The 25,180-nt window shown below is 40.2% G+C and overlaps 1 protein-coding gene across 6 annotated transcripts in view; it reads right to left on the minus strand.

Annotated features, from left to right (window-relative positions):
* Nucleotides 1-20,191, minus strand: part of EPC1 (enhancer of polycomb homolog 1) — a gene marked incomplete at both ends in the record, with an annotated part of 51,018 nt that extends 30,827 nt beyond the window's left edge. For all 6 annotated transcript variants that reach the window (XM_081997001.1, XM_081997000.1, XM_081996999.1 and 3 more), the window contains one exon: nucleotides 20,039-20,191. In XM_081997001.1, coding sequence (XP_081853127.1) covers nucleotides 20,039-20,191 — 153 coding nt within the window. The remainder of the gene's footprint in view (nucleotides 1-20,038) is intronic.
* Nucleotides 20,192-25,180: the final 4,989 nt, after the last annotated feature.

The following is a 25,180-nucleotide window of genomic DNA, read 5'->3' on the forward strand; positions in this document are numbered from 1 at the left end:
GAGACAGGCATAAACCAACCAAACTGGCTCATTCTCTTCACCACCTTCTCCTGTTACCAGATCTTAGTTGTCCTGCAACTTACTGATCAGACACAATTTATAACCAAGATTAGGAGGAACAGAGAGAGTGACCTCAAGAGAATTATATGGGAAAAAAATTAAGATAATGGGGTGTGTGTGTGTGTGTGTGTGTTTATGCCACCCCTTAGTCCTCACTCACATAATTCCTTCCCCCTAGAACCACTTCAGGCATCAGAAAATCAGAAATATGTTTTTGTGGGACTCTCGGGGCAGGGGGTGGTCGCATAATTATCTGCCACTGCAACTGAAAGGGCTCACCCAGGGACAGGCAAGCACCAGTGATGCTGCAAGCAAAGGCACAAGAATGCACAGCCAGAACACAGTAGCCATCTTAGATCAATGTAAACTGTTCAGATATACTCCAGATTTCCTTTGCATTTTTCTTATCTTTAAGGCAGCAAGTGGCTCTAGTGGCTTCTAGTATGACTGAAAGCAAAAATGTTCAGTTCTTCCTGAACAGCAGGCTCCACAGCTTATTACAGAAGCACTTATTAAAGAAACTACCTCACACTTTTCCTTTTACTACCTCACATGCATATCCAGTCATATGTTACTACATGCAAAACAGCAAAGACATTCTGACAAGTTTGTTACAGCATCTGTTTCCAAACAGCTGCTGAAGAGCTCCAAACCTGACTGAAGTCATATCATACTGATGACGGCAATCTGATCCTGCCTCACAGAGCAGAGAAGTCTTCAACAGGTATTCTGGCACAGTACGTCCCTGAGTTACACTGATCCTTGACTCTGAGACAGAAGAGCTCAACTCCTGAATACCAGCTTATACATCTGACCTTTGATAATGGTAAGGCAGTTATGTTGGTAAGCATACATGCAGGTTCTACCCTCCTGACCCCAAATACAGGAATATCATACAATGTCTTAGCAATAGTTTAAGTTTGGTCACAGCAAGCACACATCATCAAATCAGGACAGAGGTGGTGGGTCAACAAAGCAGCATTCTGTCATTCTTTGCTCCCCCCCCCCCCTTCCCCCGTGATGGGTCCTGACAAAGATAGTAGATCAGTCCCCTCCTCCCCACCCTGGCCCACAAGCAATTGTAAGTGATCTTTATATTATGACTACTAGTATATATGGACACAGACACCTTCTCACATATCAACCTAAGCTGCCTGAATATTCACCCAAACCACAGAGCTGTAAGATCTTCCCTTCTGAGGCTGCCAAGATCTCCCAATGCACTGAATCATTCTATGCAACAGAGAAAATTGTTTTCTTGTTATAGCAGAGCATAAAACTGTCCCTTCATATTCCAAACATGGAGAAAAAATACAGAGATCACTTCTGTTAATCAACTGATGTCAGTCTCATGAGTAGTCAATTAAGGATTCCACAGTAATTACTGTAATAATTAGCTCTCTGCTACAAATGCCAACTTAAAATAGCTGCATAGCATTAAATAGCAATTGCTCAGTGAAAATGTGATCTAATTTACTTTTAAAAGTATGTGTTTTTGTAATTAATGGACTATCAAGAAACTTTGCTAATTATTAGGTTTTTTTATCTGGAACACTCGTTAGAAATTAGGTCAGCCACACCATCATAGTTGACTGCTTTCCCCATGTTCACATCAGACAGTTTAAGCAAGGAGTCTGTACTTTTCTTGGAAAAACTGTGCTCCCATATTTGTGGACTTCCAGCAGCAAATTACAACTTCTGGGAAATTTTCACCTGTTATGCCCGTTCAGTGAATGGTGGTAGGGAGGTGGAGGACACAAAGGGTATTTGACCCAGAAGTCAAACAACATTAGCACTAGAGATCATGACAGCAGTAGAAGAAATGGAGAGTGATTTGCTGTCCAGTTACCAGGAAACTGAAAAGAGATTAGTTTCATATTCTGAATTACCATGGAAAACAGACAGGCAGAGATGAAGAAATGTGAGACTGGCTCAAGATGTGCTAGAGAGGACAACATACACAACCTAGGAACCCTTGTAGTCAGGAAAACTGTAGTATTTAACACATGCCCTTATCAAGTACTACAGTTCACAAACCGAATTCAACACCTCAATCTTCTCAGACACAGGTCCTCTTCAGACTACCTAAAAAGACTGAAGCTATTCAGCTGCTTGACAAATCGCCACTGTGCTACATGCATTCAGAACCACAGGACTCAGAATCAGTTTTAAATATTTTGTTTAAGAATTGCTAACAGCTCAACACTAGCAGAAGGAGCTATCCCACCTCCTCAGCACTGGTAACAGTCATAAAAATTCCCCATCTTTTCCTAATCACTTTAGTTCTCATGGAACTCCTCAATCTGTGCAGCCCTGTAACCCATGAAGGCGAGGGGAGTTATTCTTAGGCACATCTTCTGCTGTGAGCTAAACCAGTTCACAGACAGGTAACGTAAAGATCATGGCAAGCTCTAGGAAAACAGTGACATTACCTTCTCAATATCAACACAGTTAATCCAGCTCAGCCCATCTCACTTGACTTTGCCACGCAGCCACATTTCATAAGATTCCAGACTTAACTGCAAACCTGTCGGAAGTCCCCCTTCCTTACCACAGCCCACAGTTCCAGCTGTATTGTTGTAATTTGTGAGACTGCAATGCACCAAAACTATTTAAACGATCTGCATTAAACAAAATACAGTTTAATAACTAAATAAATTCCCCCTAAATAAAGGATTCCAAAACACGAAGATGGTTTAACATATTACTTCAGCAGTCCAGGGCATGACCTCCATGCTGAAATCAGACTTAACAAAAGACGACGCAAGATTTTATACAGTTTACAAAGATACAGCTTTCAGAATGCAGTCTAGAAGGAAGTAATAACAGCCCTTAGAATTTAGCCTTTCCTTATCAGAGGCTTCAGTTATAAAGCCTTTTAGGAGAGCCTGAATAAATCTTTACAGCAACATTAATTTTCCCCTTGTATGGGGAAAATGGAAGTGGAACTTCAAGATCATTTCATCATCTGACTCATAATAAAATTGTGTTAAGTTCCCAAGTTAAAAGAAAGATGCAGCATTACCTTGCCACTTGCTTAAACATTACTGTGCATCAGCAATACGGCATAACAATTCAAATAATTTTCGATGGCAAAAGCTGTACACTTGGATTCCAGAATTTGTTAGCTACAGTGACTCAATACTACTCTTAACAGGACTGAGCACTGCTAAAAAAAAAAGCAAAAAAAAAAGCAGCATAATGGAATAATGAGTAACATGGTAGCCCAGCGTTGCAGCAAAAAAGTATCTATTCTGTTTCACTACTCTTCAGATGCACACAGGGTTGTGTTCCAACACAGACAGGGTGCCACAACTATTCCAGTTACATATCATGGTAGAATACCATACACAGAACTGGGTGAAGTTAAGCATAGTTATAAATCTCCATTTAGATAGGTAACAGGACTTAGAAAGAACTCAATGAGTTGGGTGAAATTTTATACTACATTTCTCTCAGTTTTTTATGTCAGCTATGGGAAAAAAAAATCTACTGCTCCTTCCATAGTAGTTGTTCCTCAGACCAGGTTTTCAAATGATCCTCATTAAACCAACCCCTTTTCCTCTGCAGTTAAGGCATATCTCGATCTGGATCCATTAATCAACTTGGCAGCAGTAGAGAATCAAGACAGATATGGTAGAGAAAAACACCAGGCAAGGGAATAAAGCCATAACATACAGCCTGAGGAGCACCTCTATCTTCCCAGTATTAGTCTGCTGAAGGCTTAAAAAACATTCCCCTCCACAGGCCAGACTTCACAAACTGCCGCAATCAACATATGCTCAAGGGTTTTTAAGGGAAAAACAAGTCTAATTAAAAACAGGATTTGGTTTCTTTTGTTAAAAGGCATTAAAAACATATCTTGAAAGCAGTATTTAGAACTACAATTTTTCCGCTCAGAATTTTCAGTAAGGTTCTAAAGCCTAACATTACCAGGAGCTTGAAGGCAAGATCTCCAAACACCAAACTGTGCAACTATAGTCAAGTACTTAAAAAAAAAATGCCCAAACATTGACTGGGCTAATCTGAATGCTAGGCATCACTAGTAACCAAACTCTTTAAAGAATTCAGAAACATTTTTGGAAACTAACTGCAAGACACGTGGGTTTTTATCAGTGTCACTTTGCCTAACACCCTGTCTCAAAAAGGAGCCCATGGGCATCGCTACTGAGGACAGTAAGAACAGCACAAAAACCACAGCCATGCTTCCAGAGCTGTACTCTCCCTGAGCCACAGGGTATCAGAAGCTGGGAGGGCAAGCCACATTTAGTAGTCAGATAATTTTTCTTCTGTCAACTTTTAGTAACATCAAGGTTGCATAAAAGAGGCTTGAGAGACACCCACCACATAGACAACTTTATTTTTGGTCAGGAGAAAAAAGGCAAATGAACAAAGAAAATAGTAATTAAAGAAAGATACATCGGCAAGTGAAACCACAAGGTTTACACAGGGTCTGTAACACAAAACTACAGCAGCTGTACCTTCCCGTAAGATCGCTTCATTTACAACATTCTTGTCAGGTTTAACTACCTATTCTGTGAAGTACTGTTCCACTATCTCAAGCAATCATTCACACTTAAATAGTAACAGAACTTGATTGATACTTATGTTGAACATTATACAGTATTCAAGTTATGTGGGGACAGCAAAACATCAAAACTGTTATAAAGAAAGTCAAGTATCAACATTTATGAACAAATTTGTTCATTCACCAGTTAAGGCTCAGCATCTCATGTCAGACAGCCAAAAAGAAATTTGCCTTAATCGTCTAAATAAACTAAGCACCTTTTAAGAACTCACATATATATTCCATATAAAAAGCTCATATACGACAGTCCAGTTAAACTCACACTGAAAAAGCTTCCAGTTTTTCCAGAAAAAGCTTAAACTATCAATCTTGTTTCTGATCTCAAAAATAAACAAAAAAAACCTCTGCAGCATTATCCTCTTCAGTGCTCCAGGGAATAAACAGCCTGTACAAAAAGCACAGGGAGAATCATATAATAACAAAAAGCTAGTCTGTTAAACAAGCACACTTTTGTAGATTCCACGTATCTGCATCTTAGGTACTTTAATCCTCTGTATAACACTCAATGGAAAGAAATTGTCATACAGTGACAAGCAGAAACATGGGCTGCACAAATATGTACAGGCTTGCAAAGAAATATACCTAACCTTACCCCTGAATAACTGTCACAGTGTCAATGGTATCAAAGTTCCCATCACATATTCCTAAAAATTACAACTTCTGTTATAAGGAAAAAAAAAAAAAGTATTGCAGTTTGTAACTCTTAGTAAACGTTTTTCATTTATTAAGACAGCAAGGTATCAAGAGACCTGCTAAGACATTTGAGAAAACTAAAGTAACTCCCACCAAAAGTACAAATGCTAGAGACATACTCTTAACATGCATAAAGCATCTAGTAAAAGAAGAAATCTACTTAGCAGTTTTGACAAAATATGCTCATGAAAACACAAGTAAAACCTACCAATACTTTCCAACTAAGCTGTCCTAGTTTCTGTATTCACAGCACACAACAGATCAGAATTTCAGCTCTGATACTACAAAGGTGGAAAGTGCTGCTTCAATAGCGACAGTGACAGGTGCAATACTGAATAACTTAGAATAGATTTTCCAAAGACTACACCACTGTGATGAGCTTATCTATGTACCTCCTGCTGCAGATGTCAATCTTTGGTTTGCAAATCTACAGATTTAGACACTTTTCTTGGCTTAGAATGAACACTGCTACATCTGAACGTACAAAGATATTACCTAGAGCAGAGACCTGTATTAGCCTGAACAGCTTAAGACTAAATACCAACTTAGAAGTTTCCTGATCAGAAAAAATGTGTTTTGAATGACAAAGTGCTACATGCACTATGAGTCAGGCACCAAATCATTATTCTTTATAGGTCAGCTATTCTTGGTGTCTTGTAATCTCCACGTTTATTTAGATTGCCTTTAAAAACACAAGACAGACTAGCATTTCAAATTCATGACCTTTTACATGCAATTATGATCAAACTTGTTTTTAAGGCTGTATAAACGTTGAACAACTAAGACAGGTAAAAGACAGCAAAGCCATATGGGGGAGGGAAGGAAAGAAGGAAGAACAGAGGTGAATAGGCAAGGTTTACTATAAGGACAAGCATTTCCTTAATGCTTGCAAGCTCAATGCATTGTAACCGTCATCGTTATTCTCTCTGTGCACACAGTGAGAGTTAAGTGCCTGACCAGGACAAAACTAGGCTACTGAATGTGATTTACAAGGAGACAGCACCAATTAGTTCAGGCCACGCTGTCAATTTTAGCCTGGTCAAGTTTTTTTGGTTTGTGTCTGTCGCCTCTGCCCCCCCACAAAGTGGTATTGCAACACCTTTCACTTACCCAGCATTCACATCAGTTTGACTCACTTATTTAATAAACCAAACAAAAAACACACAAACAAAAAACCCCACACCACCTTTCCACCATTCCTTAGGTCTTCACTCTTTATGTCTGTTGCATTAGTAAAAGCTTCTACCCACAACACAAATTAAGTAGACCAAATCTCTCAAGGAACAGATACAGGTTACTTCCTCCACCTCTCATAGGGCACAACAATTGAACCCCATCATGTCAGTCACAAGATAGAGCTGCCTGCTTCACCACCACATGTGCAGCTGCAGCCTGGTACTGATTCTTAATGGGCTAATTTGTAGCTACATAGGAATAAAGTTAGTGGTACGAATACCTATGATTCAATGTGTCTATATTAGATAGATACACACACTGACATTTAATAGACATTTTAGAGACTACTTTGTGCCCTTCCCAAATATCAAGTCCAAGAATATAGCCCACATATCAGAGAAACCCATTTACAGGACTTTAGAAATTATCCTATTATATCCTAGACATCCTACCTCTCCCTCTCACCACCTAGTGCCATGTAAACCACCAGAGACTGCAAGTGTAATTTTGTACTTCACATGAATTCAACATGTCCCTTCTGTGCAAGGACTATTTTAGCTATATTGTCATTAACGAGTTCATTTATAAAAGATTTAGCACATCATATCTTGAAAAATCATCACCTTGACACTGCATACATTCTTAGAGAACAAAATTCACAGCTGCCTAACATGTTACACTTTTAAATTACCAATTACAGTCTGTTTCATACCCCTTACCACATTAAATGCCTTGATGATTCTATACTACTCCTGCATTTACCGCCCCCCCCCCAAAACAAAAGACCAAATAACTGACAAATAGAACAGAAAATCAACATTACAACGCAAGATGAGAAACGCTAGGGAGAAACATATAATGTTTTGTTAACAAGAAATTCTAACAGATGACAAAGTACTTGCCACAGTTTACTATCACAAATAAGTCTTTATGGTACTTAGGACCAGGCTTAAGCCCCAATGTTGTGGAGAAGGGCTGTTTCCCTTAGGTTTATCAACATGAAATCACTGAAATACGGAAAGAAAAGTCTTCAAGATTAATACTTCAGAGCTTTTTACAGTAACAGCTTGAAGACACCTAAAAGGTTTTCCAAATCTTTTCCTTTTTCATGTTTGGGTATTTCTGACACCACACTTGTTCTGATAATTAACTACTTGAAGCTCTCAAATACATGGTATTGTATGGCTTTTTCCTTAAGTAGGTTTTATTCCTTTCCCAATTTCTAAGTTAAAGGGAACTACCTTATGAAGCACTGTTAGCTATCCACAAAACAATGTATTCCTACTTCCTCCATCTATTCAGTGTTATGACAAAGATTTGACCAAGTAGAGTCAGTTCAGTAACTGTAAGCCAAAGTAAGATGATGTTCCCTCCATCCCTGGAAATAATACTGCTGCCAAAAGCTGGCTTAGGACCTCAAATTCCAATTCCACCTGCGCAGACAGTGCCATTTGCTAAAGCAGTGGTGTGGCTTCCTTCAAATCCTCAGCAATAAATACTGTCTAACATTCTCAGCTAATGTGAATGCATAATTCATATTTAACAGGCATGAAAGAGCAAAGTATTGAAACAATCCAGAGAGTACAATTCTCAGCTAGCATTTAGGTCTATGACCATCTGAAAAGGAATCACACCACAAGCTAACACATACATGCACACTCATTCTCCCTGTTAACAGTGCGAATAAACCACAAAAACAAGACAAACATCCAGTATAAACATAGAACTGAAATTTATGTACACTCCTCAGAGTACAAAACAGTCTGGGATAAGAGACTCCAGCAACTTTATTGCTAAATCTTCCCCTTCTCTATTAACTAAAAAAGTGCTTCTTATCCAGAGTTTTACTTGACCTGTGCTCAAAAGGAGGTCAAACTTAGATTGCTGAGAGACAGGACAATGCTATTCAGGAGAAGACTAACGTTGGAAAATATTCAAAGTATTTTTTTCCAGAAAACTGTATCAGGGAAATTACCATTTAATATAAGCCAAAATAAGGTATCAGATATCTTGCTGCTTTGATTTTTCAAATTAGAGTTAAGTCAACCACTGGATACAACATTTAAAAATAATGAGGTTACTGAGTCATGCACAGGGACCTTCTCTACTTGATGAAATGAATCAATAGTAAACAAATAGAGGGCTTGGTTTTGCAGGTTTGATTTTTTTTTTGATAGGCTCTCATTTACCAACAAGAATATCCATTAATGTTTTTCCTATTGCTTCTAGATGGCTTTGGAACTTCATATTATCCTGCCATACAAAGATGAAACTGTTACTTTCTGACTGAACTAGTCACACAACATACCCATGACGTTAACCCTTCCAAAATTATAGCTAGTAGATAGTTCAAGGTATACTTTCCTCAGTAACATAAACCTACTAGGAACATTTCAGAGCTTCTCCTGCCTCATCAGCTTCTCCAGATTTTAAAATGCTAAAAAGTTTTGTCTTCTACCTAGGACATTCTGTAGCCCACACTCCAACTACCTAAAAGCTCCCAAAGCCAACATTTAACAACTACCATCTACCAGCTCAAGGTCTTTCTACAGTAAAAGTATAGATGCTACGGAAAACCAGGCCAGACATAAGGGTTAATGCATTAATTGCAACAACTTCCTCCAATGAAGCCCTGAAGAGCATAAAAAAACACCACCTCACTGCTTTCTGTTCCAGCCCAAGACAGGCCAACTTTGTTTTCAGTATTTAGCTACCATTAAGCAAGTTTCTAAATAGCTTCAAGACAAGACACCTCAGAGGAAACACCTCTCCCTCAGAAGGCTAAGAGAATGAACATGCAACAGAAAGTTCTGTTAGTCACTCTTATCCTGCAGCTCTGGTAAACATTTTTTTAGACAGAGGCACTTTGTGAAAATGCATGTTTCACGGATTTCCCACACACACTTTTTTCCACACTGAACAAACCTCACATTACAGACAAAAAAAGGGAAGTTGGTTTACTTCAGTTCTGGTAGCTCAGGTTCTTTCCCCTCATACAAACTGCAAGAAAATAAAGTCTTGCCTATTGACTTGAAGTTTGTTGAAGTTCCAACTAGATGAAATGTACTACCTGCCCAAGATGGACTGTGAATATTAAAACTACCTTTATTCCTAACATTTGAACAGTCTCATATAGTTCTCAACCTACTTTAAGACCACAACATCCTCATCAGAAAGCAGCGCTAGTGCACTAATATTAGTATTAATCATAATCTTATTCTAACAAAACAGAAAATAAATAGCAAGAGAAGAGCAAATAACATCATGACATTTGGCAAAGAACATCATAGTAAAAAAAGTAAAATTGTTGAGAAACAGAAGAGAGTGCATACATTTATCCATAAGCATCTGAAGGATCCAACAGTTTTGTAGAAGTAACCCACTTAAAAGGATTCCAGTAACTACACAAAACACAAAAATTCTTCAGGGCTCAAACTCAAGTTGGCTCTTACCTGTAGCCTTACTCCTAAGCTCTCCAATAAAAACATCCTGTTGTTTTGAATTCAGCTCTTTTCTGAGATATATCTAGGTTACTGAATTGTAAGCACTACAAATTAGATCACAATTCTGTAAGATCTTCTTCCTGAAGTCAGTTTCTATTTTCTGCCACCCTTTTCAGAATTCTTTTTCTTGTAATTTAAGAAGCATGAAGAATCAGATATCAAAAAGGCACACAGGACACGTCCTGCTGAAATACTACTATAGGATTGGGGGTGGAGAGTATAGATTTACCATACAGTTAAAAGCTACATTTCTTAAGGAAAAACATAAAGACACAGGGGAAACCAGGAATACAATTTTATCACCAGTGTTCAAAGAAACTTAAGAAGGAGAACAAAACTAGAGAATTTAAAAACATAAGAGAATGGGACATTTCAAGTAACTAAATCTTGTGAAGCGTCTGGAGAAAAGATGTCACACACTATGCAGACAGAGTAACACCAGGAACGATAATGGCACAGACAAAAGAGAAAACAAAGAGTTACGTCAAATGTTTCCATACCTACGCTGAGAAAGGCATTTTGGGTGAGACTCATTACAGATCAATAGAGACTGGTAAAGCAACTTGCACCCTTCTTACCTTTACAAAACAAGTTCGGCCCATTTCACCCACATTCATTACACTTTCTTAACACCACAGCCTTGCACAAAATCCTCGAGTTTTGAAAATTAAAATCTGGAAACAGAAGCCTATGCAGAATTCAAATTTCCACGCCAACACCTTCCTAGCAGCCATGCTTTCAGCTGGACATCTAATCAGAGAAGAATCTGAAGACTTGCATTTCTTTACTGAAGGGGTGGTCAAGCACTGAAGAGGCTTCCTAGAGAGGTGGTTGGTGCCACAAGCCTGTCAGTCTTTAAAAGGCATTTGGACAATGTCCTTAGTGACATGCTTTACCTTGGTCAGCCTGAATTGGTCAGGTAGTTGGACTAGATGATTGTTGTAGGTCCCTTCTGACTGAAATAGTCTATTTGTTTCTGACTATTCTACTACAGCCTTTAATTGTAACAGAAAAGGAAGAGTAGCATGAAATGGATATATAGGGCAGCCTTTGCTACAGATCTCTCTCCTCAAGTGTAAGCTTGGTAAGTCTCCCAGTCAGGCTACAAGATCTCTAATTAATTGCTATCTACAACTAGGAAGAAACAACCTCAAACTCATGAAATTGGTATAAAGGTATGAACGTAAACAGATGTTGGAAAGCAATCCTTTCCAGCAACACCCTCTTGAAAGCTTCCAACTCAAAAAGCATTAATTTCTTAACTCCTGATTAAACATAAAGGAAACAAATCTTTAGGAGTGGTACTTAAACCTTAAGAGATTAGCTTCCTCTCTCAAACTACCTGTGTTTGAAGAGACTGACAGACCAGGAAGTTTTCAACTTTTATTCCACCCTCAACTATTTGTTTAACCAGAAAGATCCTCCCAGAAGGAACAGGGTTAGTCCTTGACTGTACATACAGCTGAATACACAGAAATACACTGGTGGAAGGGAGAACAGAACGTACATAAAGGCTCATTAAACAGGAAGAGGATATATACAGATACAAAAGCAGCAGCCAGCATTTTTATTCTGATGCATTAGTCATTTGATGCATTCCTTGATATTAAAGCTAGTTTTTCCTCTTATAAGTAGAAAGTGGAAATGAAGAGGAAAAAGAACAAGTAACTTATTACATATACCTAAGGCCAGCACATTATTCTGTTCTAGCAGAACAGACTCCCACACAAATACACACACATTCCTTTAAAACAGAGACTTGAAAAAGTAATGTATTAACTTACAGGTATTCAAAGCTCACATTGAATACTCTTTACAAATTGATATTGAAATAACCGAAATATACGTTTCTGAGGAATTTGGTCATATAATTATGGCACAATTATTGAGACAGCAACAAAGTGGTCTACTCAAAGAAAACATTAGCAGATTAAAGGGCTTGCCACTTTGCACTTCTTTCTACCCGAAACTAGGATTAGGCAGATTCCTGTGAACAACTTAAGTTTTACTGAAATAAAATACAGACCATTAGCTATTAAAATGAAAAGAAAAATAAAGCCATGTCACCTTGATCCTCAAACATTAAGATTACTGAATTATTGTCCCTTCCCATTACTAATGTTATTAATATTTTACTGTATGTAATTAATACCTGATCCTTTGCTGAAATCCATTGTATGATAGATCAAATCTGAAACACAGTCAGGAAGATAACCTTATAGGGCTCCTCCTAAAAACAGGCTGTGAAAATTCCCAAGAGCTAAAGTCTTTCCATCCAAGCTTGGCCTTAAAATTATTTGGTTTACCCTGATGTAAGCTCCTCCTCTTTAACTCCAAAACCCTGCCACTTGTATTCCTTCTTGTGCTATTAAGAATACTGCTAATGAAGTTATCTTTGTGGCTTTTCCCCCAGTCTTTATGTAAATAATCTGAGAGAGACTTTTTAATCTCTTCCAATGGTTAACCATCCTCACTGTAAATAAAAGGGCACTAAGTAAGTCTAACCTTTTTTATCTTAAGTCTGAACATGAACAATTGGTCTCACTGTAGTTAACTCTGCTACGCGTAAGCGGCTGCTGTTACATGCCTTCTCTTCATGCAATTACTGGGAAATCAAGAAAAGGTTAAAATAGTGTGATATACACATACTCATATGCGCCTAGAATGCAAATGTCCTGACTTGAAATTCTTCCAAAGGGAGTTTTCCAATTCATATTCTCCATCATTTCAGAACAAAATTTGGGCCTCCTGGAGAAGCCTGACCTGCATAAGGCACTGATGATCAACCAACTCTTCTCGCTGTTCTCTGAAACCTTAACTATTTTCAACATTACTTTAGAGCATGACATGTCCACCTTCACCATTATTACATGTTTAACTGACACCATATACAGAACTAACATCACATTATCAAACTACCTTCACGGCAGTCCCCTGCTCGCAACTTCAAGGTACTGACCAACTTTTCCATGGCGTCACAACAGTCCATCTGTCATGATTCCTAACTTTTACATAGAGCTGCTAGCTTCCAGGAAATTTTTAAGTCCCATAGGTGTAATCTGTAACTTTTGTTCCCAGATGAATGTGGTAAATTTTGCTGCTTCTGTTTTCAAGTTGGGATGAGCAATCTCATTCCAGCCTCAAACAAACTCCAACAATCTGTAATCAAAGTCTATGCCACCACTATCCCTGTGACTTCAAAAGGAAAACACTGTTGGTATAGGTGGGTTTCATATCACAGAATTAAGCAGTTTCTTTAGCTAGTTGGAGACAGTGTATAAATTGCTCACTATAGAGGCTACTTCTCACCATCAGACAGACTAACTTGCATGAATGTTCAGGTGCACAGAATACCTTCCAACACTACACACAACAGAACAGAAAGCATTGCTGTAACTGAAGCAGAAATATCCAGGAAGCTGCCACTATTACTAAATAGTGTGTGAGCTGGGTACAGAGAAAGGGAGTAAAGAGAACAAACATTTTTAATCACTTGAATATTTTGACATGGTATGGGAGTTTTCTTACACTTGAAATTTGGTCATTTGTAGTAAGCTGTCATGCTTTTTCTCCCAAAATTTTCTGGCTACGGATCTTGGATCTTTTTCACACAAATGTATCTGGAGTAAGTTACTAAGGTCAATACCAAACTAAAAGGTAAAATTAAGGCCATTATACGAGCTCACAGAAAACTCTCTTCCAGCTCTGAACCGACGTGTTTGTAGACTGTTGCTTTAGACAAAATTGCAACAAACCCTTGTTTCTCTGTTCCCCTTCTATGAAATTATCAAACACATATGCTCTCAGAAATCTTATCTATGAGGTAAGCACAAAAAAAGATTAGACTGGTATATAAAATTAATGCCTCATACTATGAGAGAGCAGAAAAGCTGGACAAAGGGGAACATGACATAAACAGGAAGCAATACTCTTCCACTTTGCAGGACCCCTGAACCAAATGAGTATGCAAAAACATTTGCCTCTACTCTCCCCATTTACTTAAGGATCCTATAAAGTTTTACTTCTGATCTAAGACAACACCACTAAAGGAGTTCAGTTCATCTGTTTTAAAATTATACTTGATCTGTACAACTGGGGGTGGGGTGCCAGGGACACACAGATTCTCTGTTAGTAACCTAAAAACTTTATAGGGACTTTCCTGACTCTACGTCAAAGAAAAAATAAATTAGTCCAGACTTGAAACTGATGATTCAGTTACAGTATCTGTTAAGATTTTACAGTCATATAATTCTGATTGCCCCTACAAGATCCTAAAACACTATCAGCGAATTCTGCATCAGCAAGGTAGTGGCTATTTTAAGAGTACTTAGACACCATGTACACAGCTGTTTAATTAGCAGAAAATACGTATTTTTATAGACGCACACAGAGAACACAGTTTCTGAAGCTGGCAATAATGCAATGAACAAAAAAGACTACAGGACCTTTAGTTAAATTCACATATGTAATTCAAGACCATTCATACACTGACTTAATTACAACTCAGCTATACAGTTACTTCACACATTTTTAATTTTATCACGGCTTAGATGGAGACCTATGGGTCCCTTCTTGTACATTCCTTACCAGCTTTTTTCCTTGATAAGGGCAGCAAGAGAATCTGGCTATGGTAGCTTCCCAATGCCTCCAGCATAGATTTGGGAAGAGAAGGGCATATTTTCTGAACAGATATTGCTTGGAAAAGATCTATGGTAGCTGTGCTCAAGGCAGTTTTACAGAGAGGATGTGATCCTTCAGCCTACCCAAACTGGGTAAATGGGAAATTAACCAGGTAAAGCTTTGCTAAATTAAGACACATCCTATTAAAGAGTATGTTTAAAGTGTTCCAAAGCGTTTGAATGAACATTAGCTTATTTTCATCAGGTCTTCTAAAGCATTTAGCAAATACTGACAGGTCATGCTGGTATTAGGGGGGGAAAAAAATTATGTCTAATAATTCAATTTTACCAAATAAGCTTTTCTTAAACATCCCCAAAGCCAGGCCAGTGAAGATTAAATCCATAGTTGTAGTTAAAGAGACCAAAACCACATTTTAAACTATTTCAAGTTTGCTCAAACACCATGTAATAGAGTATGACAGTATTTACAGATGACAATCGCACATACAGACTTAATTCCACCTTCTGTGCAACCTGTTAGTTCTATCATAACACATATGGAAAGAAAAACAGCAAGAACTGACTGAACAGCTGTACAGCTTATGATTTCAGACTGAGTGCTTAATTCTTCTATCTGCTACTACCAACACTAACTAAAATCAGAAAGCAAGCTCAAATTTTAAACTCTGAACCTTAAAAACAAAACTCCACATAGTGCATCAGTCTGGAGAAATCTAGTAGCACAAGAAAGCTGCTACTCCAGAGTTAAGATGAGGGCAAAGACTAACCACCGGATTGAGCTCAGTCAGAACAGCGAGTTCAGAGAGTAATACAATAAAGTAACAGGACTTCTCACCACTTGATACTCTCTCCCCTGCCTCAACACCAAGGACAGACACACTGGGATTTAGAAAAGTTTACCCGATGGAAAATGTGCATCTAACCTACACAAACTTGAACATGCGTAAGACTAAATGGCAATGTAACATCCAAAACCTTAGTATGACCACAGTAGTATCAGCATTTACACCAAGATAACTAACTCACTCAACAAAAAAGCAAAACAGAAAAAAACTCAAACCCATGACAATTGCCCTAAGACTATTAACTGTAGAAATGTCATCAACATATCCATATTTTCCTATTTAGATAATTCATTTATCTAATGTATACTACAGCACTTAATTAAAAGTATTTCTGCTCACACACTAATCTTTGTTGAGGCACTGCTTCAGCTAAGAACTTCGTATGTCCTGACATTTTAAAAATGCCTTATAAATGTTAATATGAGGTGCTTCAAACACATGAATAAGTTCTTCTTTTAACTGTCTTTAAAAACAAACAAAAAAAAATAACCATCCACACAACAAAACCCCAACTGTATTGACAATAATTAAAAAAAAAAAAAAAAATCCTTGTGGAAAATTATCTACAAAGTCTCAAATCCCCCCTAAGTCTCTATTTTTATTCTAGGAGACTCTGGAGGCTGGGGATGTGGTGTGTCCTATCTCCTTTCCTTTCAGAAAAATGCAGGGAAAACAAGTGTAGTTTTCCTTGGTTTGGTTGGAGGCCATCAAACCTAGGATGCCTGTAAAGCTATGCAAGCTTTCTTTCTGAAACATAAATTACTGAACATGTTCAAAAGACTTCAGTCTGTCTTATTTTCAGTAAAGCATTTTCTCAAACAACTAAAGTTACCTCTCCTCTGCTTTTCCAGCTGTCTCCTTCCAGCCTAGAATCTGAATTCCCAGTTGAAGAAAAAGAAAAGCAACAGCCCCCTCAAAAAAAACAAGTAACAGGCCACACAAATGAACACTTTAAAAAAAAAAAATCCTTCACAAAGGATAAAGATCCATGTACTTCTTTATTCAGGTAGTTATAAGTCAAAATGGACTTGTTAGCCAAATCTGCATTACTGTATTAGTAACAGTGGTCTGTTGTCTGGTTCTCAAAATTACAGCACTAAGGATGTGTTTTGATCAAAACCAGGATTTTGAAATAATACAGGGGATGTTTAGTGTTGCATAACGAGTGTCATTACATTTTGAAGGCTTTCTTTTTTCTTTAGAGATGCATATGTCTCCTCATAGTTTCTGGTTTCTTAGATTTAGCAACAGCCACAATGTGTTTACCCTAGAAACTTGGGAGCTAAACCAACTGTCAGAATACAGCATCAGCTGATAACTTCAATTACCACTGTCTGTGTGCCAAACAGCTTTTTACTATAGTCTTTTACCTGCAAACAAAACCTGTAACTGAAGTTACAACTTACTAAGCAGAAAGGTATACTCTACTTGTTGACGGAATTAACAGCACTTTAAGGCAAGGCTCAACTAAGAGTTGCCACTTCCTTTTAAAGAGTTACTATATCCCTCTTATCCATTGCATATTTTAGAACTCTGACCAACTTAGCAAGGTTGTTTTTCCTTCTGAAGACTCTTACAAAACATCACTGCTCAACTGAAGTTTCCCATTCTAATAATGAAGATGTACTATTTTCCATATTTGTTGTTTGCAGGAACAGGATGGGGGAAAGGTAAGACAAAAGGGAAGCAAACTAGATTCCCTTTTGTGCATCAAAACACTAATTAGTCATTTAAATATCTTGTGACTTCACGCTTGAATATTAAATCTCTTTGGTTGCGTTTTTCCCTAAGGAAAGTTATTTAGTGAAGAGAAGCGCTCTTAACTCCAAATATGCATTCATTTAAAATTACATTTATGCAAAACTCAAGGCAATGTTAGAATTCTATTTATAAAATAGTTATAAATGCCTGTTCACACTAGTTGAAGCCACCGGATTCTTATGGACACTTTGCCGTCTATTTGTAAAGAAATGAATAACACAAAATACCTATTATTTTTGTAAGTACTAGGAAAAAAAGCCTCTAACTTAAGTCTTTAACTGCTACATAACCCAAACAACTCCCAACTTCCCTAAATCCTGCGAGGCATGAAATTTGGGAAACAATGTAGTAGGGTATTAAACCTGTGACGTTTGCCCTAACTTCAGTCAACTACCAGGTCTCTTCATTGTCAACACCATCATAAAACTGAAGAGAAAGCTTTTTGGGTCGACAACAGAGAAGGAAGGAAATTTAGCAAGTTTTTAGAAACAGGACGGGGGAGAGAGTTTAACATGAACTATTTTATGCAAGAAGATCCAAAAAGGATTCAGGAAGACACCTGCGTTTACTGATGGCAAACAAATTTCTCTCGCAGGTGTGTGTGTGTGTGTGTTGACATATATTTATAACAAAGGCATGAACAAACTTTAACTGTGGAAAGCGACTACTTACACCTACAGCTCTGAAGTTTAACCCTCAAAGCTACATTTAGTAAACAAAAGCATCACACTAGCCACAGAACCAAGTCTTATAATTAACATTTAGAAGTGTTCTCTTGCCTATGACTGTTTTTCCTTAGCTAGGACATATATCCCTGGGTTTATGGAGGCTATATAGTTACCCCATGTAGTTTTCTAGCCTGAAAACTTGTAACTGCCAAGCAAACAGTAAAGAGAAAGATAGCCACCTGACATTTCTACATAAATGCATGCATGCATGCACACTTGCTGACTTTAACTGAGAAATAAACTCGGCACAGAAGCACCACAGCAAACATAAAATTTAAAAGTCTGGTAGAAGTAGAAATTAAGGGTGCTCTTTCATATTCAGAATATACAGGTATCAATTCAGAATACATCTACTGCATCAAAAGAAACATGAGCATCTAAGCACAGCTACCTACCACTTAAAATACTACTACTTAATAGATACCATGCTAAAGTTTTGAGCATCTTCACAAAAATAAACACCACGAAAGCAAAACCACTAAAAAAACACCACTCACTTTTCACAAAACACATTTTAGTGGATGCTTAAAGCAATTTATGACTTGCACAGGACTTGGAAATACTAAATTATGTTATAAATGGTACGCAATTACACTACAAAAGCTTCAGAGAGTAGTTACTGAATGGAGACAACAACATGCTAAGAGTACTACTCTAGAATAATCATTCAGCCTGAAGACATTTCATAAAACCTCACAGAATCAGTTAACTTAGCACAGTTAGTGCCACAAAGAGACTACTACATTTAAAGATACTTCTCTAAAACGTAAAATAAACGTAACTCAAAGTTTGCTACATCTACAAATACAAACAGGAACGTTATAGCCTGTCACCTTCGAAGGACAACGGCAGCCTGGCAGCTATCAAAACCCAGGACCATGAAATTGTCACGTGTTCTTATCACTACATTTCTACAGTTCTCTCCTATTTGCTGTGCTTAATGCACAAATGGGGAAAAATCATTATACTAAAGATCTGCAAACACTGAGAGTAACAACCCACTTCAGCAGGGATCTTCAGCAATAACAACTACTGAATGTTATACCTGTTTTGGAATATGTCGAGTGAATGATTAAATGATCCTGAAGTTCGAAAAGGTTTAAGCTTCACTCTCCACCGAGCCAGCAAAATTGAAAGGGAAATGATGAAGAGTTTTGGCCTCCAAACACCCATTTCCTTACTTTGAGCAGTATTTCAGTATTGACTTCTGCATTTCCACGCAGGCACCACCACAATTTTACTTACATCGTGCTCGTCTCCGAAGGCGCTCGTAGGGTTTTCAAATAAATATGAACAGAAGCCCTTCCACTTTCTATTTCTGGCAACAAATGTCAACTACACCAGCAACACAGAGCTCAGTTCCCGCCGGAGCAGCTCACTGGCTGCCCGAGCGCTACCGCCCGTCAGGAGGCGGCAGGCCGCCACAACAAACGCACGGGGACGCCGGCCAGGACAACAACGCTTCCGCAGCCAGCAACGGGCCCCGCTCAGCTCCCCGCGGCCTCAACGCGGGGCCCCGCTTCCCGCCCCGGCCGTTGCTCCCCCACGAGGGCGGCCCGGGCCGGCGCGCGCTCCCGCGCCAGCAGCCACAACTTCCGAGCGCCGCCCGCCGCCGAGCGCCCCCTGCGGCGGCGCCTGGCCCGGCAGCGCCACCCGGTGGGTTAGAGCGGGCACGGCGCCGCCGCGGCCCGTCTCCTCGCCGCTGCCGCACAAGGCCCGGCCCAAGAACCAAGAGACAAAATGGCGGCCGCCCGCGGTATCACGTGACCCCCTTTGTGCCTTTCGGGGCCTCGCGAAAGGGCCACCAGCTACCGCGGGGCGCGGGCACGGGGGAGAGGGGGCCGCAGGGCAGCGCTAGGGGAAGGTGCGGTAAGGGGCCGCCGGGCTCGGCGCCTTCCCTCCCCAGGTTTCCCCCCCCTCCCGGCGGGCGGGGAGAGTGGGGAGAAGATGGCGGCCATTTTGTGCTTGCGCAGAGGCGAAGGTGGGGGCCCTGGGTGCGGGGGGGATGGAGGGACCCGGCCGAGGGGGGGGGGGTCTCACGTACCGACTCCTCTTCCTTCTCCATGCCCGTGGGCATCTGCGGCACGGCCCGGTTAATGGAGGCATATTCGGCCAAGTCGGGCAGGTCCTCGCAGCGGAAGACGGGCAGCGGCTTGGACGCGTCCAGCGCCCGGGCCCGGAACGACAGTTTGCTCATGTTAGGCGGCGATGGCGGCTCCGGCTGGGGAGGGGGGGGCGACAGCAAGAGCGCTCCGAGCTGAGAGCCGGACCCCGCCGAGCGCTCTCATGGAGGGACCGGGGCTCCCCCGGCAGGGCGGGGCGCACTCCGACACGGGGCCCGGCGGCGCCGGCTGGCGCGGCTGGGCTGGGCGCTGGCTCCTCTCCTCCGCCGCTCCGGCTCCGCTCAATACGCCACGGCCAACATGGCGGACATTAAACCTCGACTGGCCGCCTCTTTCAGCCAACCCCAGCGCCACAGCCATTCCCACACTGCATCGCGCAGGGGCGCGGGCACAGCGCCGCCCGGGGGAGAGCGCGCGCAGCGCGGGCACGGGAGCGCGGGCTCGGGAGCGCGGGCGAGCTCGCAGCGGCTGGGCAGCGGGCACGGGGCACCACTCGTGGGGGGGCGGGGGCGCAGCTGCTCCCCGCGGGCCCCGTCTCGCGGGTGGGGGGGGGGGGGGGGGACGTAGGGAGGAGGGTGGCTTTTCTTCACGCTCCGCTCGCCTGCCTCTGAGCTGCGCCGGGGAAGGCGCGCTCCGCTCCCGTGGGGGTGTAGGGGGTTCAGCTGGCCCCAGATCCGCGCCCCCCGCCCGAGGCGTGTGCCTCTCCCTGACGGCGGCCCGGCTACGGACAGCTTGGGCCACAGAAGAGGGGGAGAGCGGAGAGGCGCCGGCCCCGACCTCTCCCGTCACTCGGGGCCGGCTGGGCGCCGGGCCGAAGGGTAGCCCGCCCCGAGCGCTGAACTTACCCCGACCCGCGCGGGGGCGGCAGCGGGGCCGCCCCGTTGCCTTCGAGCGCGGCGCCCCCCGAGCACGGGCCGGAGCGGGGGCTCCGGCTGCGCGGCCGCCCGGGGAACGGGAAGCGCTCCTCGCCTCCGGGCCCGGCAGCAGCGGCCCGGGTCCGGGGCGGCCCGCGGGAGCCAGGCCGCGGCGGTCCCTCCCTGCACCGCGGAACTGAGCCGCGTTCCTGCTAAATGAAGGAGAAACACCGGCACCTCCCTAAAAACGTGAAGAACCGTAAGAACCGGTCACTCGCATCAGCGCTTCCAGCCGGTTGCTCTGAGGCTTTCGGAAACTCGCTCCGGTGGCGAAGTGGGGACACGTGAACTCGTGTAACCCTCGCTCGGACTGAAGTTACCGGTTACACGTTCAAGCGAGCTCACGAACAGGCGACTGTTCGAACTAATTTGAGGATGTCTCATTAGGTAAGCCCGTTTCCGTCTCAGTGATTTAAGTGATGCAGTATTCTGCTGTAAGCAAGGGATAGGAAAGGCAGAGTCTTGCTCGTCTCAGTGATGTCTCCGCACACCCTCGTCACTGCACAGCCACAAAAATGTCAAAAACAGTTTCTCCCAGGCCCGCACCCAAACTGGCTAGTTAAGGAACGCTTCACGTGCTTTTTATATATGTTATGTTCTTGTATTAGATCATAATATAATTCCATAGTTAAATCATAAGTAAATCCACCTTCTTGAAGTTATGTTATTAATTAAAAAGTATGAGAAAGTTGTGTTTTGTTTGAATTTAAGTATCCCTCCGCTTTTAAAGCAAAATGTTGTAGTTTTGTGCTGCTGGTATGAGAATCAGTAGACAAAACTTGTTCTTTATCACCTATTACTCTTGTGAAATAGAACTTTATGTAACAAAAGCATTAGAAAAGCCTTATTTTGCTTAGTAATATTAAAAAATCTGCTATGTCTATAATAGAAGGAAAAGCTTTTTTTTTTTTTAATCACATCACCTCTTTAATAGTAATACCACCATCCTTGACCTGAAACAACTCCTACCCACTGGGTGAAATATTGCTAGATGCAGTTGTTAACAGCAGTTTCAAGCCAACTGTGTGCATGTCTGGCTTCCCCACAGGTCTCCCGAACTCCTTCACCTGCAAGTCATTTAGCTTCACAACCACTCTGGGACAGGAAATTCTGTCTGTACAGCAAATGGGTAACCCACTGGAAGGCAGCTGCTAGGGAGAATGTGACTTTGATTTTTCTTTTTTAAGGGAGGGTGGGTTTTTTTCAGGTTTTTGGAGGGTTTCTTTTGTTTGGTTTGTTTTTTAAAGGATAGTGGCATGAACTAAGGAATATCATTGTATTCATTTGTATTTCAGTAGTTACATCAGAACCAAATGTTAAAATTGCATAGTGCTTTTTATGCTCATTTTAAAGCTTAAAGCACACACTAGCTAGAAATAGTGATCCTAAAATAAATTGTACATAAAACATCTACAGAGTTTTCCACAAATACTGAATAATTTAGTTTATCCAACTAGAAGACAGATAAGATGATGATGGAAAAAAAAATAGCAATACACTATTGTAGATTGGCTTCGACTTAAAACACTAAATGAAAATAAAATACCTGGCAGCTAAGCAAAAAAATTAGGCCATTAAATATAACTCTTCACTTCCACTGATAAAAGAAAAACAATACATAATGAAAAGCAAAGCAGAGAAAATATCCTGAACTATAAAGAAAGAATATTCAATTTTAAACTTATCCTTAATTGACCTTTGCATTTCTAACCCTACCACAGGCTTGAGAAAAGCGCAGAACAAGCAGAATGGACAATAACATTTGGATACAAACAGGGCAGCATGCATTAGGAGTTTTGGCCTGAAACTCTTGGACTCATCAACTTCTAATGTTTTGCAATAAAATAGATCATGTTTTACTATTTTGTAGCAGAAGTTGATTAGTCCTTAAAATTACCTAAATTAATTTGCTCATAAGCTGAAAAGCGTGATATTTGAAAACAATGCAACATCAGCCCTAACTTCTGTTCTGTAAAGGTGGTAACAGGGAACAGTATAGAACATAAAACAGACTGATGTTTCTATTTTACCTTCCTTTTAGTTACAATAGCAGATATGTTTTAAGTTTTGCCATATTGTAGCATTTACCAAAATGCTCACATTACATTTGTGGACATCAGTGCTGCACTATGACAGTAGTTAATCTAAAATTGGTATGTTTTGCATAATGACCAAGATACTCTGCCAGCTCTCAGTAAAAGATCAGTAAGTGTAAATTCAGTGGTTGTACCAAAGTGCTATGTGTCTGTTTTAAAAACTGAAATTTAATGAACTGTAAGGTAACTGAAATACAATGAATACAGCATTTTGAACTGATGTTCTTTCTTTGTACAAACCGCTGAAATTACATCTTTAACTCTGGAGGCATTTCTTTAAGGCTCCATCTTTTTATGATCTCAAAATACTTAACTAAAAGAACAAGCTTTACTAAAATCAAAGAACTTTGTCCATCAGCTATGTAGCTGGTAAATATAACCATTTCAATATACATTCAAAAGTACTAAATTCAGACTGAGCATTAAGGGCTAAGATTGAATGACCTGATCCATACAGCTACAGAAGGGAGTCTCTTGTGATGTCATCTAACTCAGGTCTGTGAAGCCCAAAAACCTAGTGATGTTTTGGTTTGCAAGTTCTATGTACCATTTGACAAGTTTTTACAAATTTTAGTGTTTGCTTAGTTTTGTGGCTTTGACTCTCTTGGAGTCAAAGACAGACTTTCAGTAGTTTCTTTAAGCATGGATAAATGTGGGTGTCATACATTCCCATTCTAACAGCAATCATTGGTTCTAGTCACAAAATAGCTATGCATAAAGGGCATATAGGTTAAACTGCCTGTCATTTTTGGTGCTTTCTGGAATCAAGCAACTCTGTATTTTAAGGGTATAAAATTCTAGGAGACAGTTGTTCAACTTCTAAAAACCCCTTTTTAAATATTCTTGTTCTCATTTTTTTTATATTAGAAGTTTATCTCAAATTAAGTACATTCTATAAAAGCAAGTATAAAATAAAGGAGCTAAAGGCTGAAGTAAAGGCCAATATAAAGGCTGATATCATGTATATGAGTTCCATTTTTAAGGAAAGCCCATTTATTTGAGAAAATAAATATCCACAGTGATACATATCTCTCCATATACACACACACTAACTATATATATATATAAACAGTGGACATTTGATGTCATTCTACTCTCCAGCCTCATTGGAAGAGGAGTTTTCATTTGTTTGGTTTTTGTTGTTTGTTTTTCTTTCTCCCCCTTCTAACACACCACCCTCTCCAACAATGATACCCTGAAATCCAGAGTCAAACCGGGATTAGAAATGAAGTACATTTGACTCCTTACACACATACATTTTCTCTGGCCATACTTTTCTTGTAGCTACTTAAAACTGTAGCAGGCAACAGTTAAAAATAGAACACGTTAAAGGTAAACCAAATTTCTCATCTGCCAGCCATTTAAAAATGGTTCTTACATACATAAGATAATACTGTATTTTCATAAACTGAGGAATATGATGAGTACACTAAACTATACATTAACTTGCATATCCATAAATATTTGCAGTTTTTAATTTTTCTTACCTGGGACTACGTCACACCCTGCTTCTACTGTCTTAGAGCTCACTAACTCATCCTTTATTTATATAGCAATTTTGTTGACCTGTTTTTTGCCTTTTTTCTCCATAAATGCTGACTACTCTGAACTAATTAAAAAAAGTATCACTGGTCTTACCCCCTCCTCCCCCCAATAATCAGGTATTAAGAAGTGACATATTATGAAGTTACCATACTTGAGTTTCTTTCCAGAAAGACTTACTCTTAGGGGTATTCAGAAAGTTATTTGGCTCTTTTGTTCTGTAGCAAGCTGTTATGGATTCTATATATACCCATTTTACATTTGCTAGTGATGCTTCTGTTCAAAATTGCTTCTCAACTATCTTTTTTTTATAACATTACAGATAGCTATATTCTTTTAAATCATCTCAGTGAGCTACCTGGAGTTTGGGTTAAAATGAGATAAATGTAGGCAAATGTGAGACTAGCATTTCTTCATTATTTTATAGAATGTCACATTACAGCAGTATGTAGATGCATATAGAAATGATCTTAAAAGCGTGAAGATTTCAACTATAAATGAACTGATGTAA

This window comes from Phaethon aethereus (assembly GCF_964289735.1).
Source record: "Phaethon aethereus genome assembly, chromosome: 2".
Lineage (NCBI taxonomy): Eukaryota > Metazoa > Chordata > Aves > Phaethontiformes > Phaethontidae > Phaethon > Phaethon aethereus.